This window comes from Ochotona curzoniae, unplaced genomic scaffold, assembly GCF_017591425.1.
Source record: "Ochotona curzoniae isolate NIBS_2020 unplaced genomic scaffold, NIBS_Ocur_1.0 scaffold_1037, whole genome shotgun sequence".
Lineage (NCBI taxonomy): Eukaryota > Metazoa > Chordata > Mammalia > Lagomorpha > Ochotonidae > Ochotona > Ochotona curzoniae.
The window spans coordinates 30354618-30374482 of record NW_024467083.1 but is presented as its reverse complement, the minus strand read 5'-3'; the positions used below and the strand labels follow the sequence as shown (position 1 = coordinate 30374482).

At 44.2% G+C, this 19865-nt stretch overlaps 1 protein-coding gene across 3 annotated transcripts in view; it reads left to right on the top strand.

Annotated features, from left to right (window-relative positions):
- Nucleotides 1–19865, top strand: part of POGZ (pogo transposable element derived with ZNF domain) — a 71094-nt gene that overhangs the window by 21922 nt on the left and 29307 nt on the right. The window contains exons 2-3 of one of the 3 annotated variants that reach the window (XM_040999343.1): nt 13440–13564; nt 14462–14620. In XM_040999343.1, coding sequence (XP_040855277.1) covers nt 13441–13564; nt 14462–14620 — 283 coding nt within the window. In that variant the 5' untranslated portion in view covers nt 13440. Of the gene's footprint in view, nt 1–13170; nt 13565–14461; nt 14621–19865 lie in introns of those variants that run through there. The other 2 variants (XM_040999344.1, XM_040999345.1) reach the window with 2 other exon arrangements.

Here is a 19865-nt window from a genome sequence, read left to right as displayed (position 1 = left end):
CTTTGGGCCATCCTCGACTGCTTTCCCAGGCCACAAACAGGGAGCTGGATGGGAAGTGGAGCTGCCAGGATTAGAGCCGGTGCCCATATGTGATCCCGGTGGCTTCAAGGTTCTAAGCTTTCCTTGTTGTCTGTCCATTCTAGATTTTGTTTGTTTGTTTGTTTGTATGTTTGGTTGTTTGTTTTGAGGGGTTACTGGAGCGAACCTAATGGTCACGGTGAGGGAGGTTGGTGACCCAGAGCCAGAGCCAGACAAGGACCAGAGAGAGCTCGCCTCCCTACTCCTGTAGAAAGTTTATTATTACTCTGTTTCTGCAGATCGCTCAGGGCTCCTGGTTGTCTTTCCAATGGCGCTGGTTTCTGCACGGCAGAGTTTGGACTTCTTCCATCCCCTGTGGAGGCTCCAGATGGGGGGTGGGTGGCACTCCTATTCCCTGTGGTCTCCTTAGCAGTTGGGATGTAGTCCTTGGTGTCCATGTTGATGGTCCTTGGTGAGGATCTGGGAGTCTTCAGGGTTGGGATAGGAGCCTCCCCCTGACCTCCCGCTCCACTCTGGGGTCTCCACCCTGCTCCATACGCATGACCTCCTGTTAAGAGGCTTTCAGGGTCACTCCCAATTCTTCCCTTATGCCTATGTAGCTTTACTATTGTCTAGTGCCGACTTGAATCTGTTGTCTATGGGTTATCAGATTTGATCCTGATAGGCTATATTTCACGTCTTCCTCTCACTTTTTAGGGAGATGGAAGATTTCTCTGCCTTCCCTCCCCATTACGGAGTAACATAGCTTATTAAGAGTGTTTTAGGTTTTACAGTTCTTTGATGTAGATCATAAGCATTCTGACTCACATTAATTGCTGTTTTATAGGTTACAACGTATTATTGCGTTGGATACATGTTGTCAGAGATTGCAATAATATTACAATGTATAGGTATTATTTTCCAGATTAATAATTTTTCATCTCAGTTTAAGGCAAACATGTGGTATTTAATCTTTTGGGATTGATTCCTTTCTCTTAGCATAATGGATTCCAGTTGGGCCCATTTGGCCACAAAGAACTGCAGCATTTTTTTTTATAGCTGAGTAGTATTCCATGGAGTATATGAACCATAGCTTTCTTATCCAGTCCTCTGTTGATGGGCATTTCGGTTGCGTCCAGGTTTTTGCAATTACTGATTGTGCTGCTATAAACATAGGGGTGCGTGTTGGTTTCTTGTAGAACAGGTGTTTTGGATATATTCCTAGGAGTGCTATTGTTGGGTCATATGGTATGCTGATTTTCAATTGTTTCAGTATCCTCCATACTGAGATCCATAGAGGCTATACAAGTTTGCAGTCCCTGGGTTCTTCTTATGTTAGACTTCCACCATAATCTCCACAGCCCCAACTCCTGGCTTATCACTCTCCATTTCCTGTGATACTGTGCTGAGGCTGCACCATTGTCTGTACAACCTTTCTCCTACTTCCTGTTTGAGTAGGTCCCAGGATTAGGCAGACACCAGGTGTCCTCTACAGCTAGGTTGTTGGTGGTGCTGATTTTGCCAGAAGCTGTTGGTTGTTAGGTCTGAGGGCCACACAGACCTATTTTGACCTGTACAATGCCAAAGTCAGTATTATTTTCCTGTGGCACCAGCGCAGTGCACTGAATTCAGTGAATTTGCTCCCAACTCAGCACGTGTGTTGCTCACTGTTATCCCTGCAGTCTTAGTTTTTCACCCCATTCAAAATGGCACCCAATTCAGCTCTAGGGGGCTGACTGGGTTGTGAAATTCACCCTGTTCCTACACTGCCCATATGGGACTTGCTGCTCTGTCTCTGTTCCTGGTCAAATCAGACAGACCAGCAGGACGGGCAGTTCTTTGTTTGGGTTCACCTTCCTGAGCTCCTGGTAAACATCCCCTTCCCACCTGGTTGCTGGTGTAGTTCCAGCTGCCAGTGGAGTTTAGATCGTGGCTTGCTGAATGCCACTGGGTTATCAGTCACTGCAACACCATACCATTGTGTCTGTCACAGTTAGTAAATGTGTTCAAAGATACAGGATCGTAAGGATGTGGTTATGATCATCCTAGGATGCTGCTCAAAGTTAGCTACAAGTTTTCTGTCCTGGGAAAGTCAAGTCAGAGTGCCAGAGCGATGGAAGCACACCACCAAGAAAGCGAAATTCACAACTTTATCCGCGGTTATTCAGAAAAGTAAAAATATTTCTAAGTTAAATAAGGATTGAATTTCAAACATTCAGAATCCAAGCCTGTTGAGTGTATCTGTCCCTTGTAGCAAAATCATAGGGAAAAGATGAGAAAGATTTGTTATATGAGGAGGTTAAACATGAATGGAATAATAGTTTGGGAAGAGCTGTACATTTTGATACTGTGTAATTTCTTGTTTTCTTTGATCAAAAATAATTGAAATGTGATTAAATGCCATTGGCCATTTGAAAGAATATATAAAGAGGGCTCAGCGTAATGGTCTAGCAGCTAAAAGTCCTTGCCTAGTACACCCAGGATCCCATATGGGCGCCAGTTCTAATCCTGGCAGCTCCACTTCCCATCCAGCTCCCTGCTTGTGGCCTGGGAAAGCAGTCGAGGACGGCCCAAAGCTTTGGGACCCTGCACCCACATGGGAGACCTGGAAGAAATCCCTGATTCCTGACTTCGGATCGGTGCAGCTCTGGTGTTTGTGCTCACTTGGGGAGTGAATCATCGGACGGAAGATCTTCCTCTCTGTCTCTCCTCCTCTCTGTACATCTGGCTTTGCAATAAAAATAAATAAATGTGTTTTGTTTTGTTTTGTTTTTTAAAGGCTATATAGCGAATGATGATATGTCCTGAGTTTCTGGGAAGACATTAAATGCTATATTTCACGACACTGATGAAGATTCTGATAGTTGGGAAACTATGAGAATGCCAAATTTGCAGGATTTTTTTTAAGGTTTGTCAAAAAGTATTTAGGTTGCTACTTGTATACCAACATGGCTTGTCTTTGTTACTCTAAATTGTAGATGCCAAAGTGACATGAGTTTATTACATTTGAGATAACAATGTTGGTCTTGAAAACTGTTTGAAAAACTTAGCTGTAACATCTTGGAGAAATAAGTTGTGTGCCTTCTGTAAAATACTGCTTTGTTAGCAGACTTACTATTTTCTGTATTGACAGACCTTTCTGTTAACTCTTATCTATGCTGGATAATACATGAAGATAGTTCCCAATAAAATGGAGTTTTCTTTGTCTTTTTAGTTTTAATTTATGTTGTTTGTCCTGGCAGTACATAACACCTAAGAAGAAGTAGTAATTTTCTCACTTGATTAAAAAGTAGTTAAAGGTCCTCGCCTTGCATGCCCGGGATCCATATGGGCGCCAGTTCTAATTCCAGCAGCCCCACTTCCCTTCCAGCTCCCTGCTTGTGGCCTGGGAAAGCAGTCGAGGATGGCCCAAAGCTTTGGGACCCTGCACCTGCGTGGAGACCCGGAAGAGGCTCCTGGCTTCGGATCGGCATAGCATCGGCCCGTTGCACTCACTTGGGGAGTGAATCATCGGACGGAAGATCTTCCTCTCTGTCTCTCCTCTCTGTATATCTGCCTTTCCAATGAAAAAATAATAAAAATAAATCTTTAAAAAAAAAGTAGTTAATACATAAACATCAGATTTCTCTTTCATCTCTTAGCATTTCTTTTTTTTTTTTTTTAAGATTTATTTATTTTTATTACAAAGTCACATATACAGAGAGGAGGAAAAAGAGAGAGGAAGATCTTCCATCCGATGATTCACTCCCCAAGTGACCGCAGTGGCCAGTGCTATGCCAATCCGAAGTCAGGAATCAGGAATTTCTTCCAAGTCTCCCACACGGGTGTGCCGGGTCCCAAGGCTTTGGGCCATCCTCAACTGCTTTTCCAGGCCACAGGAAGGGAGCTGGATGGGAAGTGGAGCTGCCAGGATTAGAACTGGCGCCCGTATGGGATCCCTGCGCGTTCAAAGGCGAGGACTTTAGCCGCTAGGCCATTGTGCTGGACCTGATTTCTTATAACTGTTTTTTTGTTTTGTTTTGTTTTGTTTTGTTTTGTTTTGTGGGAGGAACATAATTTAACTTTGGTCGGATGAAAGAAATCTTCAGTATCCTTTTTTTTTTTTATTGGAAAGGTGGATATACAGAGAGGAGAGACAGAGAGGAAGATCTTCCGTCCGATGATTCACTCCCCAAGTGAGCGCAACAGCCGATACTATGCCAATCCGAAGCCAGGAGCCTCTTCCGGGTCTCCCATGTGGGTGCAGGGTCCCAAAGCTTTGGGCCGTCCTCGACTGCTTTCCCAGGCCACAGGCAGGGAGCTGGATGGGAAGCGGGGCTGCCGGGATAGAACCGGCACCCATATGGGATCCCGGGCATGCAAGGCGAGGACCTTAACCACTGCACCACCACGCCGGGCCCATTCAGTATCTTTAAAAAATTTTTTTTCACAAGATAAAACATGAAAAATGTATTTGAATTAATACTAGCCATTTGGATATGCTCCTTTTTTGTATTTTGACAATCTTTACGTAGTTGATCAGGGCACAAAGGATCAAGGGCTATAGAAAAATGGGTAAGGCCATTGTTTTATTATTATTATTATCATCATCATTTCTGTATCTTGGGTAAAGGGAGAGAAAAAGGGAGAAGCACCACCCAGCCTCCCAACCATCCCAGGTCCCTGATGTGGGGCATGCTCTGAGGGTCGTGCTCAAGTGGTTTTGATAGTTCAACAGCTCTGTATTGCTGCCAGTCTTGCCATTGTAAGCATGATGTAATCGCTGCAGAGTCCACTGGCTGAGATAGTCCACCCTAGAGTCCATTTGCCTAGATTTTCGCTGCCTATACATGCCCGAGGTAGTTAATTGATTTGTTCCGTTCTCCGTCCTCCGTTGTGCTACCAGGTTTTCTCTGTAAGTTCCGATGGGCTGCCATTTCCCCACGTACACCTGGATATGCTGTCCACTGCTCCATCTAAGTCACTGAGGAGGCTCAGCTCTGACACATGCACTCCATGGTCAGACCATGGAACCTACAGTTGGGGTTCTGAGTCCAGCAGTTCAGTTCAGTTAGGGGGATTCCCAAGGAAACTTCATCTGAGGTGATCCCAGACCTGCTTCTTGGTGCGTGCATGCCAGTACAGGGTCTGGTACAGTCTGTCCTTTGCCCAGAGCGGCCTATGCACTAGTAGTTGCAATTGCTGGATCAGTTTTGTCTGCAGCCCTGTCTTCTACACAAACCAGTGAGTATTGGAGTCCAGCCCGATCCTGCCCACCGCACATTCATCCCCCACGTAAACCAGTGGGAGTTGTAGCCTCATTGGAACTACCCTCATAACCCCCACCGGGCCCGCCCCCTTGCCTGGTTCCTGTGCTTATCAACAAGTATGTACAGCAGACAAGTCCAGTCTGTCGCACATCCCATTTAGCTCTCTTTCATGTCAATGGACATTGAAGCCTAGTTCAACCCAACGAGCCCCACTATCCAGCCCACACACATGCTGGCGGGTGCCACTGTCTAGCCATGCCTGTCCCAGTCCTGCTTTTCATGCTGTCCAGTGAGAGTGATAATAAACCAAGAGGGAGATGCCACTGTTTCCCTAATGGGACAGCTCCCACTCCTGGATCATGCATTCTCCAGGTGTTTCTGCAGTTTAACTTGACAGAATTAGCCCCCAGTGCTAGTATCTGCCAGCTGATGATGTGGCAAAGTCGAACCAACTCTCACCCACTCTGATTTATGCTTGCACCAGTAATCTAGCTCACATGAGTCCCACAGGTATTGTAGCCCTGCCTGTTCTGGTCTACCCCCATCTCAACTCACGCTTTCCAGTACTAGTGGCTGTTCAGCAGGGGAGCCCTCCACATTCCCAGTGCCGACATTGCCCCTCCCTCCCTGGTTTTCATGTGTGCTGGTTGGGCACTGCAGCCCAATCTGGCATGGCCCACCTTGCCTCAGCATTGGCCAGTGGATGCTGTAGCCTGGCCCAGCCTGGCCCATCCCCAATCCAGCTGATGCTGGTGAGAGTTACAGCTTAGCCCAGCCCAGCTGGCACCCAATCCCAGCTGTAATGTGTACCTGTGTGTGTTTCGATCAAACCCGGCTCAACCTACACTCTGTTCTGGTTTTCAGATTTGCCAGTGGGTGATGTGAACTGGTTCAGCCTGGTCTGCCCCCAACCTATGCCAAATGTATGCTGGTGAATATCTTTGCCTGGCCTGGGCTGCTCCCTATCATGATTCTTGCGCTCATCTGCAGGGACTGTGTCCTGACAGAGGAGTTTCTCAAGCTCCTCCATCAGAACCTCTTCCACTGCCAGATCTCACACATACCAGTGGGTGCATGGACCAGCCCTACTTAGTCCACCTCCTGTCCTGGCAGTAACAGTGGCCTTTCCTTGCTGGCCTTCAACCCATTTTGTTTCTTACTGTTGGATGCTCCAGCCCAGCCAAGGCTCTTCCATACCCAGACACAGCTCATACGTGGCTCGGTATGGGCAGGGACCTAGCCTAGTCTGTCCTTTGTCTAGCCTGGCCCGGTGAACCCAGTCTTAATCCATACTTGTGCTAAGGAATATTGCAGTCATATCCAGACCAGAACGCAGCCCCCACTCCAGCCCCCTGCACTCACCAGTGGGAACCTCAACCCAGCCAGGGTGTCCTCTTAGCTCCCTGACCATCCTTGTTCCCAGCGATAGATCATGCGCATGCCAGTGGTTGCTCTGACACAACTTGCATAGCCTCTCACCTGTCTTGGCCTTTGCCTTAGATGCTGTGGCCTAGCTCGGCATCTCATGCAGACCAGTAGGTGTAAGACCCTAGCTCAGCGTAACTTGTGCTCCATCCTGATTTCTGTTCATGTTTGTGAGCTAAGGTTTGCTCAACCCTGCCCATTCTGCCCCCTTCCATAACCAGCCCACACATTGGCCAGCATTTGGAGCTACTACTTTGCCCAGCTTGCCTGACCCCCCAGGCCTGGACCATGTGAGATCATCAGTGAGAATTTTGACCCACTCCGAGACCCAGATCTCATACATGTCAGAGTTTGTTATGCCAGTGCCCTGCATAGTCTGGCCTTCCATTTTGGCCTTGTATGAACTGGTGAACATTCTGCAACCTGGCCCACTCCACACCCTACTTAGTATGTACAATCGGGTGCTGCTGCTTTGACCTGCTAAGACTGTTGTCAGTTCTTTTGCCTGTGAGTGATGGCAGATTCCATGGTCACACCTAGCTCAGCCCATCACCACCCCAACTCTTGAGCTAACCAGTGCATCTAGTATTTCCACAGAGTTTGGCCCACACATCCTCCACAAAATCTACTTCCGGACCTGGTTCTCTCCTGTGCTGGTTAGTGTCATGGCCCTTCCTAATATGGTTGACCCATCCCCGATCCAACTAGGAGCTAGCTCTGCTAGACAAGCCCCCAGCCTTAGTTTTCACATGGACTTTTGTGTGGTGGCCAGCATTGTTCAGTGATAACAAGTTCTACACAGGACACATAAATGGGCTGGTGTATCCATCTCACCCATACAGATAGTCCGGTCTTTCTCCTCCAAGCCACCAGATCTCAGTACCCTCACTTATCTTCAAGGAAAAGTTACTCTATTGTTTGGATTCCCTGAGGATAGATTCCTAACCCACATGTAACATGGATGTACCTGGCAGCAATTCCATACCCCTAAGACCCCAGAGCTTGCTGCCAAGCAGACAGCAGGCAGAGCCTGGTGCCAAATGGCACACTGGCTAGCCAGGCGCAACTCATCACATGGTGGTCATTGGCTGGAGCTGGGGCCCCAAGCATAGAGTCTGTCCCGGCCCGGGACCTCCCAGCAGCCTGTCTGGAAGTTCTCTCCACCCAGACCCCAATGTCGCACCCTCCTGGTCCCACACACCACATTATGTTGGCAACGGGTGAAGCCTTGGCCTGCCTTGTTCCCAAGAGATCCCTTCCCAGTGTACTGCCTCTTGAGCCCAGGCAGGCCTGGGCCCAGCTCACCACGTGGTGTCCATGCCTGGAGCCAGGGCTCCAAGCATGGAGTCCGACCGGCCTGGTCAGTGACTGTTGAGGAAGGTGATTGTTAAGGAAGATTTGTCTGCCGATTGCGCAGGGTATGCTTGTAGCTGATCAGAGCTGAAAAAAGATCTTTGAAAACTGCCTACAGAGCTATCCTCATGGTTAACTCTTATTCTGGTAGATGACTGGCACCTGTGCATTGTCTGTTGACTCTGGGCTCTTATAGGGATAAAATCAGGGGAAAAAAGTTCAGAAATACTGTTTTGAGTGATAGTAGACTGAAAACATAAAAGCATGTGTTTTGTAGTCTTTAGCTCAAAGAATGTTTATAACACTGATTTGATTGCTTTTTAATTAAATTTATCTGACTTTGTCTTGCATATTTGAAGAGTAGAAATGAGAGTTATTCCTTAAGTCTTTTTATCCTAATGCCCTCCTTTTGTGGTTTTAATTTGGAAAGACAAAATAGTTAAAATAAAAAATCGGAGACCAGTTAGAATCAATTCAAGCACTTTACCAATTAAAACTAGTTTCTCTGGACCGGCGTTGTAGCACAGCAGGTTAAGTCAGCACCTACAACGCCAGCTTCTAGTATCAAAGCATCATTTCAGGTCTCGGCTGCTCTGCTTCGCTGGTGCATTTGGGATGTAGGGGACAGAGGCCCAAGTACTTAGTCTCCTGCCACCCGCATGGGAAATAGTTCCTGGCTCTTGGCTCCAGCTGTTACAGCCTTGTGGAGATGGAACCAGCAGCTGAAAGATCTTTCTTTTTCTCTCTCTTTCTCCCTCCTTGCTTCTTCCCAACTATCCCGCTCTCCTTCCCTTGCTCTGCCTTCAAAGTAAATAAATGAATGAATCTAAAAATAACAACAAAACAAACAAACCACCACAGAAAACAATCCAGCAAACGACAACAAAAGAACACTATCTTTAATTTCCCAAACTGCTCTTGGTTGTTGACAGAGCAGGACATTTTAAAGTTTTCACAGGAAATAACGCCATCTGCTGGGCATTTCCAAAACTACTGCTATCACGTTGTAAAAACCTAGTTAATAGAAAGGTTAGGTTGGTTTTGGGTTTTTGACTTATGAATGGGGTGGAAAAGTTACTAAGATACCAAGGGCATTGAGAGCCTTTGCAATCAAGGCTTATTTGAACATTGGATAGTAATGCCATTCCCATGACATAAGAACCATGGACTACTAATACTGCAGGGCAGAATAGCAGTAAGCTCTTTATTTGCAATGTGAGGGTATGTGTTTTGCTTTACACAGAGGTGTATAACCTAGGCAATGGGTTTTTAAATAGACATTTTATTCTTTTTTAACGTAGAGACCAGATCCCATGCATTCCATGAGACACCCACACTGTTCTTGCTCCCCTGCTTCTTCCCTTCCCGCTCCTCAGCATTATTTACAGTCACCATGTTAATTCACTCTGCTCAAAGACTTAGTTTGCAGCTAATCATAGTGTCCACCAAGTTAAAAAAACACAAGGAGAATCAAGATGTCGGAATAGGGTAAGGGCACGTTCAAACAGACGGAAAAACATTTAATCAGGATGAAGCAGAGAGGACATATTTTAGGAAATAGGAAAGGATAAAACAACAGCAGAGGGGTACCTGGAGACTGACAGGCACAGAAAAGCAGTGGACACAACGGTGTGGTGTTACAGTGACTGATACTCCAGGGGCATTCAGCTAACGGGGTTCTGAACTCCACCAACAGCCGGAACTCCACCAGCAACCAGGTGGGAAGGGACTTTCACTGGGAGCTTGGGAGGTGAACCCAGACAAAGAACTGGCCATCCTGCTGGTCTGTTTGATTTGACCAGGAACAGAGACAGAGCAGCAGATCCCAGGTGGGCAGTGTGGGAACAGGGTGAATTTCATAGCCAAGTCAGCCCCCTAGAACCGAATTGGGCGCCATTTTGCATAAGGAGGCAAAGGCAAGGGAAAGGAATGAGCATACGCTGAGCTGGGAGTGAACTCATTTCTGACTCAGTGAACTGCAGCAACGTGGCATTCTGCAGGTTCCACCCAAGACAGATCTGGGTAGCCCTCAGATCTGACAGCCAGCAGATCAAGAACTGAAGTAGTGGTACATTAGGAGCCATTTTGCACACTGTGGCAATAGCTTTAGGACTGCAGGGGACAACAGAGAACTGTGCATGTGCTAAACTTGTGGCAACTCGCTGAGTTCAGTGGATTGCACTGGTCCCGCAGGAAAATAATACCAATTGTGGCATCCTACCGGTCAGAATAGGTTTGTGTGGCACCCAGACCTAACATCCAACAGGTTCCGACAAGATCAGCGCCACCAACAACCTAATTATATAGGACACCTGGTGTCTCTAATCCTGGACCTGCTCCAACCGGAAGTAGGAAAAAGGTTGCAGAGACAACAGTGCAGCCTCAGCATGGTATCACAGGAAGTGGAGAGTGGTAAGCCAGGAGCCGGGGCTGTGGAGACCGGGGTGGAAAACTGACATAAAATCCCAGACCTGGAACTCACTGGAGGGAGTGGCACAAGTGACTGCAAGCAAAAAGTTGTGTACCAACTGCAATAAGTAAAATCATATTGTAGACCTGTGGGTGACATAGCTTAGAAAACTGCCCTAAGGAGAAGAATCTGATAACCAGAAGTACAATGACCAAGAGCAAAAGAAGAAACAAAGGCACAGTGAATATTACTGAAGACTCCCCTGCAAAGGAGCAAAACCCTATGCCAACCTCAGAGTTCACTGAGGAAGACATCAAGAAAATGGGGGATACAGAATTTAAAACACTTGTTATAAAGCTTCTTATCAACAATGAGAAGTACATAAAGCAGGCGTTCAAGGAATTTAAGGAATCTGTTACACAACAAATAACAGCAGTGAATCAAAGGAAAGCTGATATATCAGAAATGAAGAATACAGTGGAGCAAATTAAAAGTACAATCAGGAGTCTCCAAAATAGAATGAAGCAAGCAGAAGAAAGAATCTCAGAAAAAGCTGGAAGCAGAGCTGGATCAGGCCCAAAAAAGTATTCAAGAATTGAAAGACACTACTAAGAGGCCAAATCTAAGAGTTATGGGAGTCCCAGAAGGTGCAGAAAGAGAAGCTGGGATTAAAGGTTATTCAATGAAATAGTAAGGGAAAATTTCCCTAATCTAGAGAAAGAATTGGGAAACAAGATCCAGGAGGAGCACAGAACTCCCAACAGGCTTGATCAAAAGCGATCTTCACCACAACACATGATTATCAAGCTCTCTTCAATCAAACATAAGGAAAAGATCCTTAGATGTGCTCATGAAAAGCATCAACTGATACATAAAGGAATGCCAATTAAACTCACAGGAGATCTCTCATAGGAAACTCTACAGGCCAGAAGAGAATGGAGTGACACATTCCAGATTCTAAAAGAAAAAAATTGCAGCTCAGGATAATGTACCCAGCAAAGCATTCCTTTGTCTTTGAAAATGAAATAAAATTCTTCCACAGTAAAGAAAAGTTAAAAGAATTTGCCTCTTCCAAACCTGCCCTACAAATGATACTGCAAGATGTTCTCTTGACAGAGAAGAGGAACAGCACCCGCCAAAACCAAAGGCAAGCAAATGGGAAGTATATCCCAGTAAAATGACAACAGAAGACTAAATCAATGAACAACCCATTCCTAAAATGACAGGACCAAAGTACCATCTGTGCATATTAAACTCTGAATGTAAATGGCTTTAGCTCAATCAAATGTCATAGATAAGTAGACTGGATTATGAAACAAAACCTATCTGTTTATTGTCTGGAAGAGACATACTTCATCAACAAAGGTTAGCGGAAACTATATTGCATGGGCTTTGTTGTTTTCTGTTGGTTTCATCTCTTCAAAACACTTTCTTCTGATTAAATCATTCAGTGACTCGTAGATCATGCAGTGGCATCATTTTCTTCAAGAAGGTTCTTGATTTTCATTTCTTCAGCTACACGTTAGTCATTTAATAGCATGTTATTTAACTTCTTGATGTTGTTAATTTCTTTTTTCTCCTTGATGTGGATTTTATTTTGTAGCTCTTCATTTAAGGGGATGTATAGTAGCTGTGTAATGGAGACTGTCATATCTAGTAACATGTCATTTAACTTCATGGCATTGTAAATTTCTATTTTTCTTTCTATTGTTGATTTTGTATTATGACATTTCATTTAAGGGGATGTACAGTAGCTGTGAAATGGAGACTAACATCCGGATGCATTCCTGCTTCCAGACGAAGATGAACTTATAATGAAACTGTTTACTGTATCTTGACAATAGGATTCTGGACTCTCTGCCATTGTCCATGCCCGCAATGATGGACATATGACTGTGTATGAAGAACTGTATGTTAGTAATGATATAGAGGAACTAGGTGGGGGGAGGAGGTTGGGGAGGGGATAAGGGAATATGGATCTGTATCATAAAATTTTAATAATAGGGCCCGGCGGAGTGGTCTAGCGGCTTAAGTCCTTGCCTTGAACACCCCAGGATCCCATATGGGCGCCGGTCCTAATCCTGGCAGCTCCACTTCCCATCCAGCTCCCTGCTTGTGGCCTGGGAAAGCAGTAGAGGATGGCCCAAAGCCTTGGAACCCTGCACCCATGTGGGAGACCCAAAAGAAATTCCTGAATCCTGGCTTCAGATTGGCATAGCACCGGCCATTGCGCTCACTTGGGGAGTGAATCATCGGATGGAAGATCTTCCTCTCTGTCTCTCCTCCTCTCTGTATATCTGACTTTGTAATAAATAAATAAATAAATCTTTTTAATAATTTTTAATAATAAAATGTAAAAAGAAATGAATAAAAACACAAGACTACATTTCCATTGGAGTATAAACATGACCTAAAACCACTAATATGATCCCACAGTGACCATTTCATTCCCATCCTTATTTGTGTGTTATGTATTAGCTTCTAAGTGGTCTCAAATTAAGGTAGTCTCCAAAATCATGGTGAAATAGCTTGCAGAATTTTGTAGACTTCTAGTACAGTATAGTAAGGTACAGAACTTGAAGAAAGGTTCCATAATCACAAGAGAATTTTAATGCATAATTCCAAAAAAGATCAGCGTTAATGTAAAATAATTCAGAATGAGCAGAATATTAATTTTAAATAAAGACTGGGTCCAACCTATCTTTGTGTGACTCACTTCCTCAGTTTACTATATAGGTATTGTATCCTACCATAGGTATTGTATATTGAACTTCATTATTAAATATTTTCCTGTGAAAGGGATTCTCATATGCAAGAATGCAATTTGTAATTCTGAATCCTTGGCAATAGGAGAAAGTCTTGAGAAATGATAGGAGGAGCTTAAAGAGAGTGGGTTTCTAGTGGGGGCAAGAACATGATTCCATATTGTGTATACAATGATTTCTTCTAGGATTAGTATCTTACTTAAATTTTTCTTCTTGTAGCATGGCGGACACCGACCTGTTTATGGAATGTGAGGAGGAGGAGTTGGAGCCGTGGCAAAAAATCAGTGATGTCATTGAGGACTCTGTAGTTGAAGATTATAATTCAGTGGATAAAACTCCAGCAGGTAACAAAAGCTGTTTTGGTTTTAAGTTGCTGTTTCATTAAACTCAAGCATTTTGGTTAAATATGAGGTGGAAAATGACTTCAGGAATTCCAGAGATGCCTCAAGGTAGTTCCTTCTTTTCGGTGCTCAAGTTTATGAGTTTTCAGCTTCCTCATCAGTAAAACTGGAAAGTCTGTCTTTATTCTATGAAGAACATTGAGCGGTTGGATGAACTACTGATGGTTGAGCAGTCCACTTACCAGATGATGTGTGCACAGAGTGCACGTGGTGGTGTGTGTGTCAGAGCTTATCAGGTCTTTGTGGTCTGTGTGTGTTTTTGTTTTACTTGAACTTGGTTTCCTTTGTGAGCTGAGCAGAAATTCCTTTGCATTGCCTCCAAGGACAGTTTACAAATTTAGGTTAGCTTCTTTTTCATAAAGCTAATACTTCAGGGTCACATTCTAGGATACTCTGAATTCAGAAAGTGGAAGTGGTTCATAGTCCCAATGTACCATAATCTTCCCTTGCTTGATGCCTGAAGATGGCAGTGGTTTAGTCTGAAACAGGTCACAGTCCAGAATCTTGTGGATGGTTTACTGCGTGTAGTTACTAACAGTAGTGGCGATGATAAACCTTGGAGTCGTAGAGTTTGCTGGTGCTGTGTAAGCAAAACTGTGAAGTCCTGGTGCAGTGGCCCAGTGTTCTAACTTCATTAAGCAGGAAATGGAAGATAAAGGAATTGTATCTAAACGGTGGACTAAAGAACAAGTAGGAGAAATCCTAACAGTTGGGTCTATGAACGATATTCGTGTTTTGTCTTTAGGGGCCTGCAACAAGATGGAAAGGGAAAATTAGAGCAGTATCCTGTAGGGTCATCTGTCCCTGTCTCCAAGTGACTGTGCCTCCCCTTCCCCACAGTTTCTGTGAGCCAGCAGCCAGTCTCGGCTCCAGTGCCCATCGCTGCCCATGCTTCTGTTGCTGGGCACCTCTCTACATCCACCACCGTTAGTAGCAGCGGGGCACAGAACAGCGACAGTACAAAGAAGACTCTTGTCACACTAATTGCCAACAACAATGGTAAGTGGGATTATTGGGAAATTCCTCTTGGGTTAGTGGCATGAGAGAATAAAGGAGGTCTTAGGGACAGCTGTTCTTATTTAGTTGGCACTGGTGCGGTTCTTTGGAGAACAAATTTAATAGTCTCTGAGTGGATGTTTAGGTGCTGCTATTGTAAGATAGTGCTGGATTACTGTTGTCGTTTCAAGGCAGGGCGCAGCAGATTCTTTCTGCTGGCCATTCAAGGAGGCAAAAGAGAAGCCTAACATTATTCTGGGTGTGTGTGTGTGTTTGTAGATTTTGCTTTTGTTTTTTTTAATTAGGAGAAAACTGTTTGGCAAGAATTTTCTCGGCACAGTTGGTTCTGTAGTTGCTCTGGCATTTAATGTGGTTGTTGGATCCTGAGTATGGAAGGAGGATGAAGTTGGTGTTGACCTGAAGGGAATGGCAAAAAGTAGTGTTTGTATTCTAATTACTAAATAGAGGGAAAATCGAGTGTTGGTTTCTATCTCATTTGACTGTTTTTTCCACTCCAAAGATGAGTTATTGATAGGTTATATCTCAGTGTTTGTAACTTAAGTACATATTTTCATAACATCATCGTATTGCTAAAAGGGTCTTGTTTTTTATTTTATTAGCTTGAGAAACATATCACCTTTATGACTGAGAGAAAACATGTATTGTAGAAAAACTAGAAAGTAAAGGAAAAATCAAAAGAAAGAAAATTTTTTAACTAATCAGACCACTCATACCGCCTGGAGATGATGTTTTATAACTTCTGTTGTATGCGTGTACCTTTGTGTATGTCTGTATAGTACAGACAAGTGATCTGCTGTTTACAAAACAGGATTATAAAGATACAGCATTGCTCTGTTTACCTGCTTCTCCCTCTTAATATGTAGTAAGTACCTGCTCATTTTAACAGTCATATGACATTTTTGAGGATTCACTGTATTTTCTGTAACTGAACATTAAACAGTAAGTTATAAAAGGGTGTATTGGTATTTTAAAGCATTAAATTAATAGCTATCTGAATTTTGTTAACTAAAATTGTGTATCTTTACATGTTTTGATAGAGATGTACTGGAGAGCGAGCTTCCATTCATTGGTTCACTCCCCAAACCCCAGCAGTGTGCAGGGCTAGGCCAGGCCAAAGCCAGGAATCCAGAACGCAGCCCAGTTCCACCCTGCAAGTTTGGAACCCAGCTACTTGAGACATTACAGTGCATCTCTGGATGTACACTTCATAGGAAGCAGAGGTTCTGGGCCTCAGACCAGGCATTCCAGTTAAGCTGTGGGTTTCCTACTGGCATCACATGCTCACCTATGAGTTTACCATTTTTAGAGTCCACATAAAAGTGAAATCATGCAATATTTGTCTTTTTGTGTCTGGTTTATTTTAGTCGGTGTAATAGCATTAGTTCATTTTATTCTTTTTTTTTAATTTTTATTTTTTTTTAGATAAGACAATAGCTCATTTTATTCTAATGAAGTATTTGTTTTTTATTTTAAAGACAAATGCAGAGATCTTGTATATGCCAATTCATCTCCCACATGTCTGCAATAGCCAGAGTTGATCAGACTGACTCAGGAACTCGGTTCCTATCTCCCATGTAGGTAGAAGGCATTCAAAACCTGGAGCCATCACCTGCTGCTTTCCCTGGTATATGTTGGCAGGAAGCTGGATTCAGAAGCAGAGCAGGCATTCCAGTATGGGTGCACCAAATCAATGCCTGCCTCCTCCAGCTATTTTGTTTGTTTTTTAAATATTTGTTTATTTTTATTGGAAAGGAAGATCAGATTACGGAGAAAAGGTGAGACAGAGAGAAAGATCTTCCGTTCATATTGGTTCACTCCTTAAATGGCCACAATGGCCAGAGCTGAGTCGATCTGAAGCCAGAAGCCAGGAGCTTCCTTCGGTCTCCCATGTGGTTGCAGGGTCTCAAGGCTTTGGATCATCCTTCACTGCTTTCCCAGACCACAAGCAGGGAGCTGAATGTAAAGTGAAGCAGCTGGGACACAAACCAGTGCCTGTGTGTGATCCCAGCACATGCAAGGTGAGAATTTCATCATTGAGCCATCATCATGCCTTGCCCCTCTTTTATCCTTTTGAAAATATGAAGAATCATTCTTTATAGCAACCCTGTTCAGGTTTCCTAAGTTTTGATGTCCAGTTGAGAAGTTGTCTAACTCACCTTACTTTAACTTTTTTTGATTTTTAAAAGATTTATTTATTTTGAAAGACCTGTCTACAGCCGATGGGAGGGTAGGACTGAGAGATATCTTTTGTTCACTGATTCACTCCCCAGAAAGCCCACAATGGCCAGCACTGAGCCAGGCCAAAGCTAGGAGCCTGAGCAGCTCCTTTGGGTCTCCCACATGGATGACATTCTCCCTGTATTCAGCTGCTTGACATTAGTAGGGAGCTGGCTTGGAAGTGGAACAGCTGGGACACAAATGGGTACACCTATGGGATGTACATAGGTACAGGTACACCTTCAGGTAGCAGCTTAGCATGCTGTGTCACAGTGTCACTTCCTTTACTGTGAACCTTTTAAAGACTCCTTAGATGCATGAATTCCAAGGTTTTGCACTGAAACAATCTTATATTTTAATTCCATTTTCCATGTGTTAACAATAATCTTTTTTAAACCGAGATTTGTTTATTTATTTGAAAAGTAAGAGTTAAAGAATCTTCTGTCTGCTACATCACTCCCCACATGACTACAACATCCAGGGCTGGGCCAGGTGCTTCATCCAGGTCTTGCAAGTGGGTGACACAGGTCAAGCCCTCAGGCCCTTGTCACCCTTCAGGGAGATCAAAATGAAGTTCCTAGGTCCTGGCTTCAGCTCGGCACAGCCATGGTTCTTACAGCCGCTTGGAGAGTGAAGCAGCAGATGGAAGACATCTTTCTGCCTGCCGCTCTCTGTATCACTGTTTCAAATAACTAAATATGTCTTTTTTAAAAAGGGTGTGGGGGGGGGGTCGGGTGTTAGTGTTGTGGTGTAGCTGGTAGAGCTACTGCCTGCGACACTATCATCCCATCTGTGCTCCAGTTCAAGTCCTAGCTGTTCCACTCCAGTTGCACCTGGGAAAGCAATGAAAGATGGCTCAAGTGTTTGGGTCCCTGCTGCCTGCATGGGAGGAACAGGTGGAGCTTAGCAAGCCCCATTTGGGAGGTAGACCAGAGAATAAAAGATAACTCCCTCTCTGCTTTTCAAATAAATCTTTTTAAAAATGTGTTAAGGACATGATTAAAAAGGAAAAAAAAACTTTTAAGAAGTCACAAACTTAAGAAGGTTTTACAACGTGTATTACTTTACAAAGGATCAATGTCTAGGATATATAGTGTCCTATAATCAATGTCTAGGATGTAGTGAAAGAATGATTTGGAAAGAATGGGCAAAGGACATGAACATAAATTTAATGGAATATGAAACAAGAATGATCAACATCCTTGCGAAAAAATTTACAACCTCAATAGTAATTATGGAATGGCAAGTTGATACGACAATAAATTAGCATTTCAGGTATTAACTTTTTTAAGTGCCCTCATTTTATACCATTTTAATAAAATCCAGAACCTAGCACAATGGTTCAATTGGCCAATCCTCTACCTCCATGCACCGGGATACTATATGAGCACCGGTTTATGTCCCAGCTGCTGCACTTCCCATTCAGCTCCTTGCTTGTGGCCTGGGAAAGCAGTGAAAGATGACCCAAAGCCTTGAGACCCTGCACCCATGTGGAAGACCAGGAGGGAGCTCCTGGCTCCTAGCATTGGATCAGCTCAGCTCCAGTCATTGCAGCCACTTGGGGAGTGAACCAGAAGATCTTTCTATTTCTCTTCCTCTCTGTAAATCTACCTTTTCAGTAAAAATAAGTTAAATGTTAATAAAAATCCGGGGGCTGTTGCAGTGGCATATAAGCTAGCCTCTGCCTACAACATCAGCATCTCATATGGGTGCCTGTTCAAGTCCTGGCAGCTCCACTTTCCATCCAGCTTCCTGATCAATTGCCTGGGAAAGCAGCTGTGGCGAGCCCAAGAGCTTAGAAGAAATTCCAGGTTCCTGGCTTCTGACCAGCCCAGCTCTGGCCATTGTGGCCATTTACGGAGTGAAGCAGTGTATGGAAGATGTCTCTTTTTCTGTGTGTTTCTCCTCTATATAACTCTGCTTTTCAAATAAAAATTAATCTTTAAAAAATGAAATTTAAAATAAAACTGACATATGTTGTGGATGTATATAAAACTAGTTTATTTTTTAAGATTTTTACATAGTTGATTAGGGTGCAAAGGATCAAGGGCTAGAGGAAAGTGGGTGAGACCATTGTTTTCACATTCTTTTTTTTTTATCTTCTTCTGTCTGGTGAAGATGGGGAGATAAAGGGAAAAGCTCCACCCAGCCTCCCACCCATCCCAGGGTCCCTGATGTGGGGCATGCTCTGAAGGTTCTGCTCAGGTGATCTTGATAGTTCAACAGCTATGCATTGCTGCCAATCTTGCCACTCCAATCACTATACTGGCTGACATAGTCCATCCTAGAGTCCATTTGCCTAGATTTTCACTGCCAACTCTGCTAAGGTAGTTGATCAGTTCTTTTCTGTCCTCCGTCCTCCTTTGTGCTACCAGGTTTTCTCTGTAAGTTCCGATGGACTGCCATTTCTCCATGTACACCTGGATATGCTGTCCACTGCTCCACCTAAGTCACTGAGGAGGCTCAGCTCTGACACATGCACTCCATGGTCAGACCATGGAACCTACAGTTCTCTCCGTGGTTGGGGTTCTGAGTCCAGCAGTTAGGTTCAGTTAGGGGGATTCCCAAAGAAACTTCATCTGAGGTGATCCCAGACCTGCTTCTTGTGCATGCATGCCAGTACAGAGTCTGGTACAGTCTGTCCTTTGCCCAGATCAGCCTATGCACACACTGGTAGTTGCAATTGCTGCTGTCCTGTCTTCTGCACAAACCAACGGGTATTGGAGTCAAGCCCAATCCTGCCCACCGCACACTCAGCCTTCACGTAAACCAGTGGGAGCTGCAGCAAAACTAGTTTTTGTTTTGTTTTCTTTTAATGAAAATGGACTGAGCATTTGGCGCAGTGGTTAAAATACTGCTTGGGATGTCCATATTCCATATTGGAGTGCCTCAGCTCACATCCTGGCTATGCTTATGGTGTCAGCTGCTAATGCACACCTTGGAGAGAGTTAGTGATGATGGCACAAACACTTGAGTGCCTGCCCATCCATGTGGGAAACCCAAATAGAGT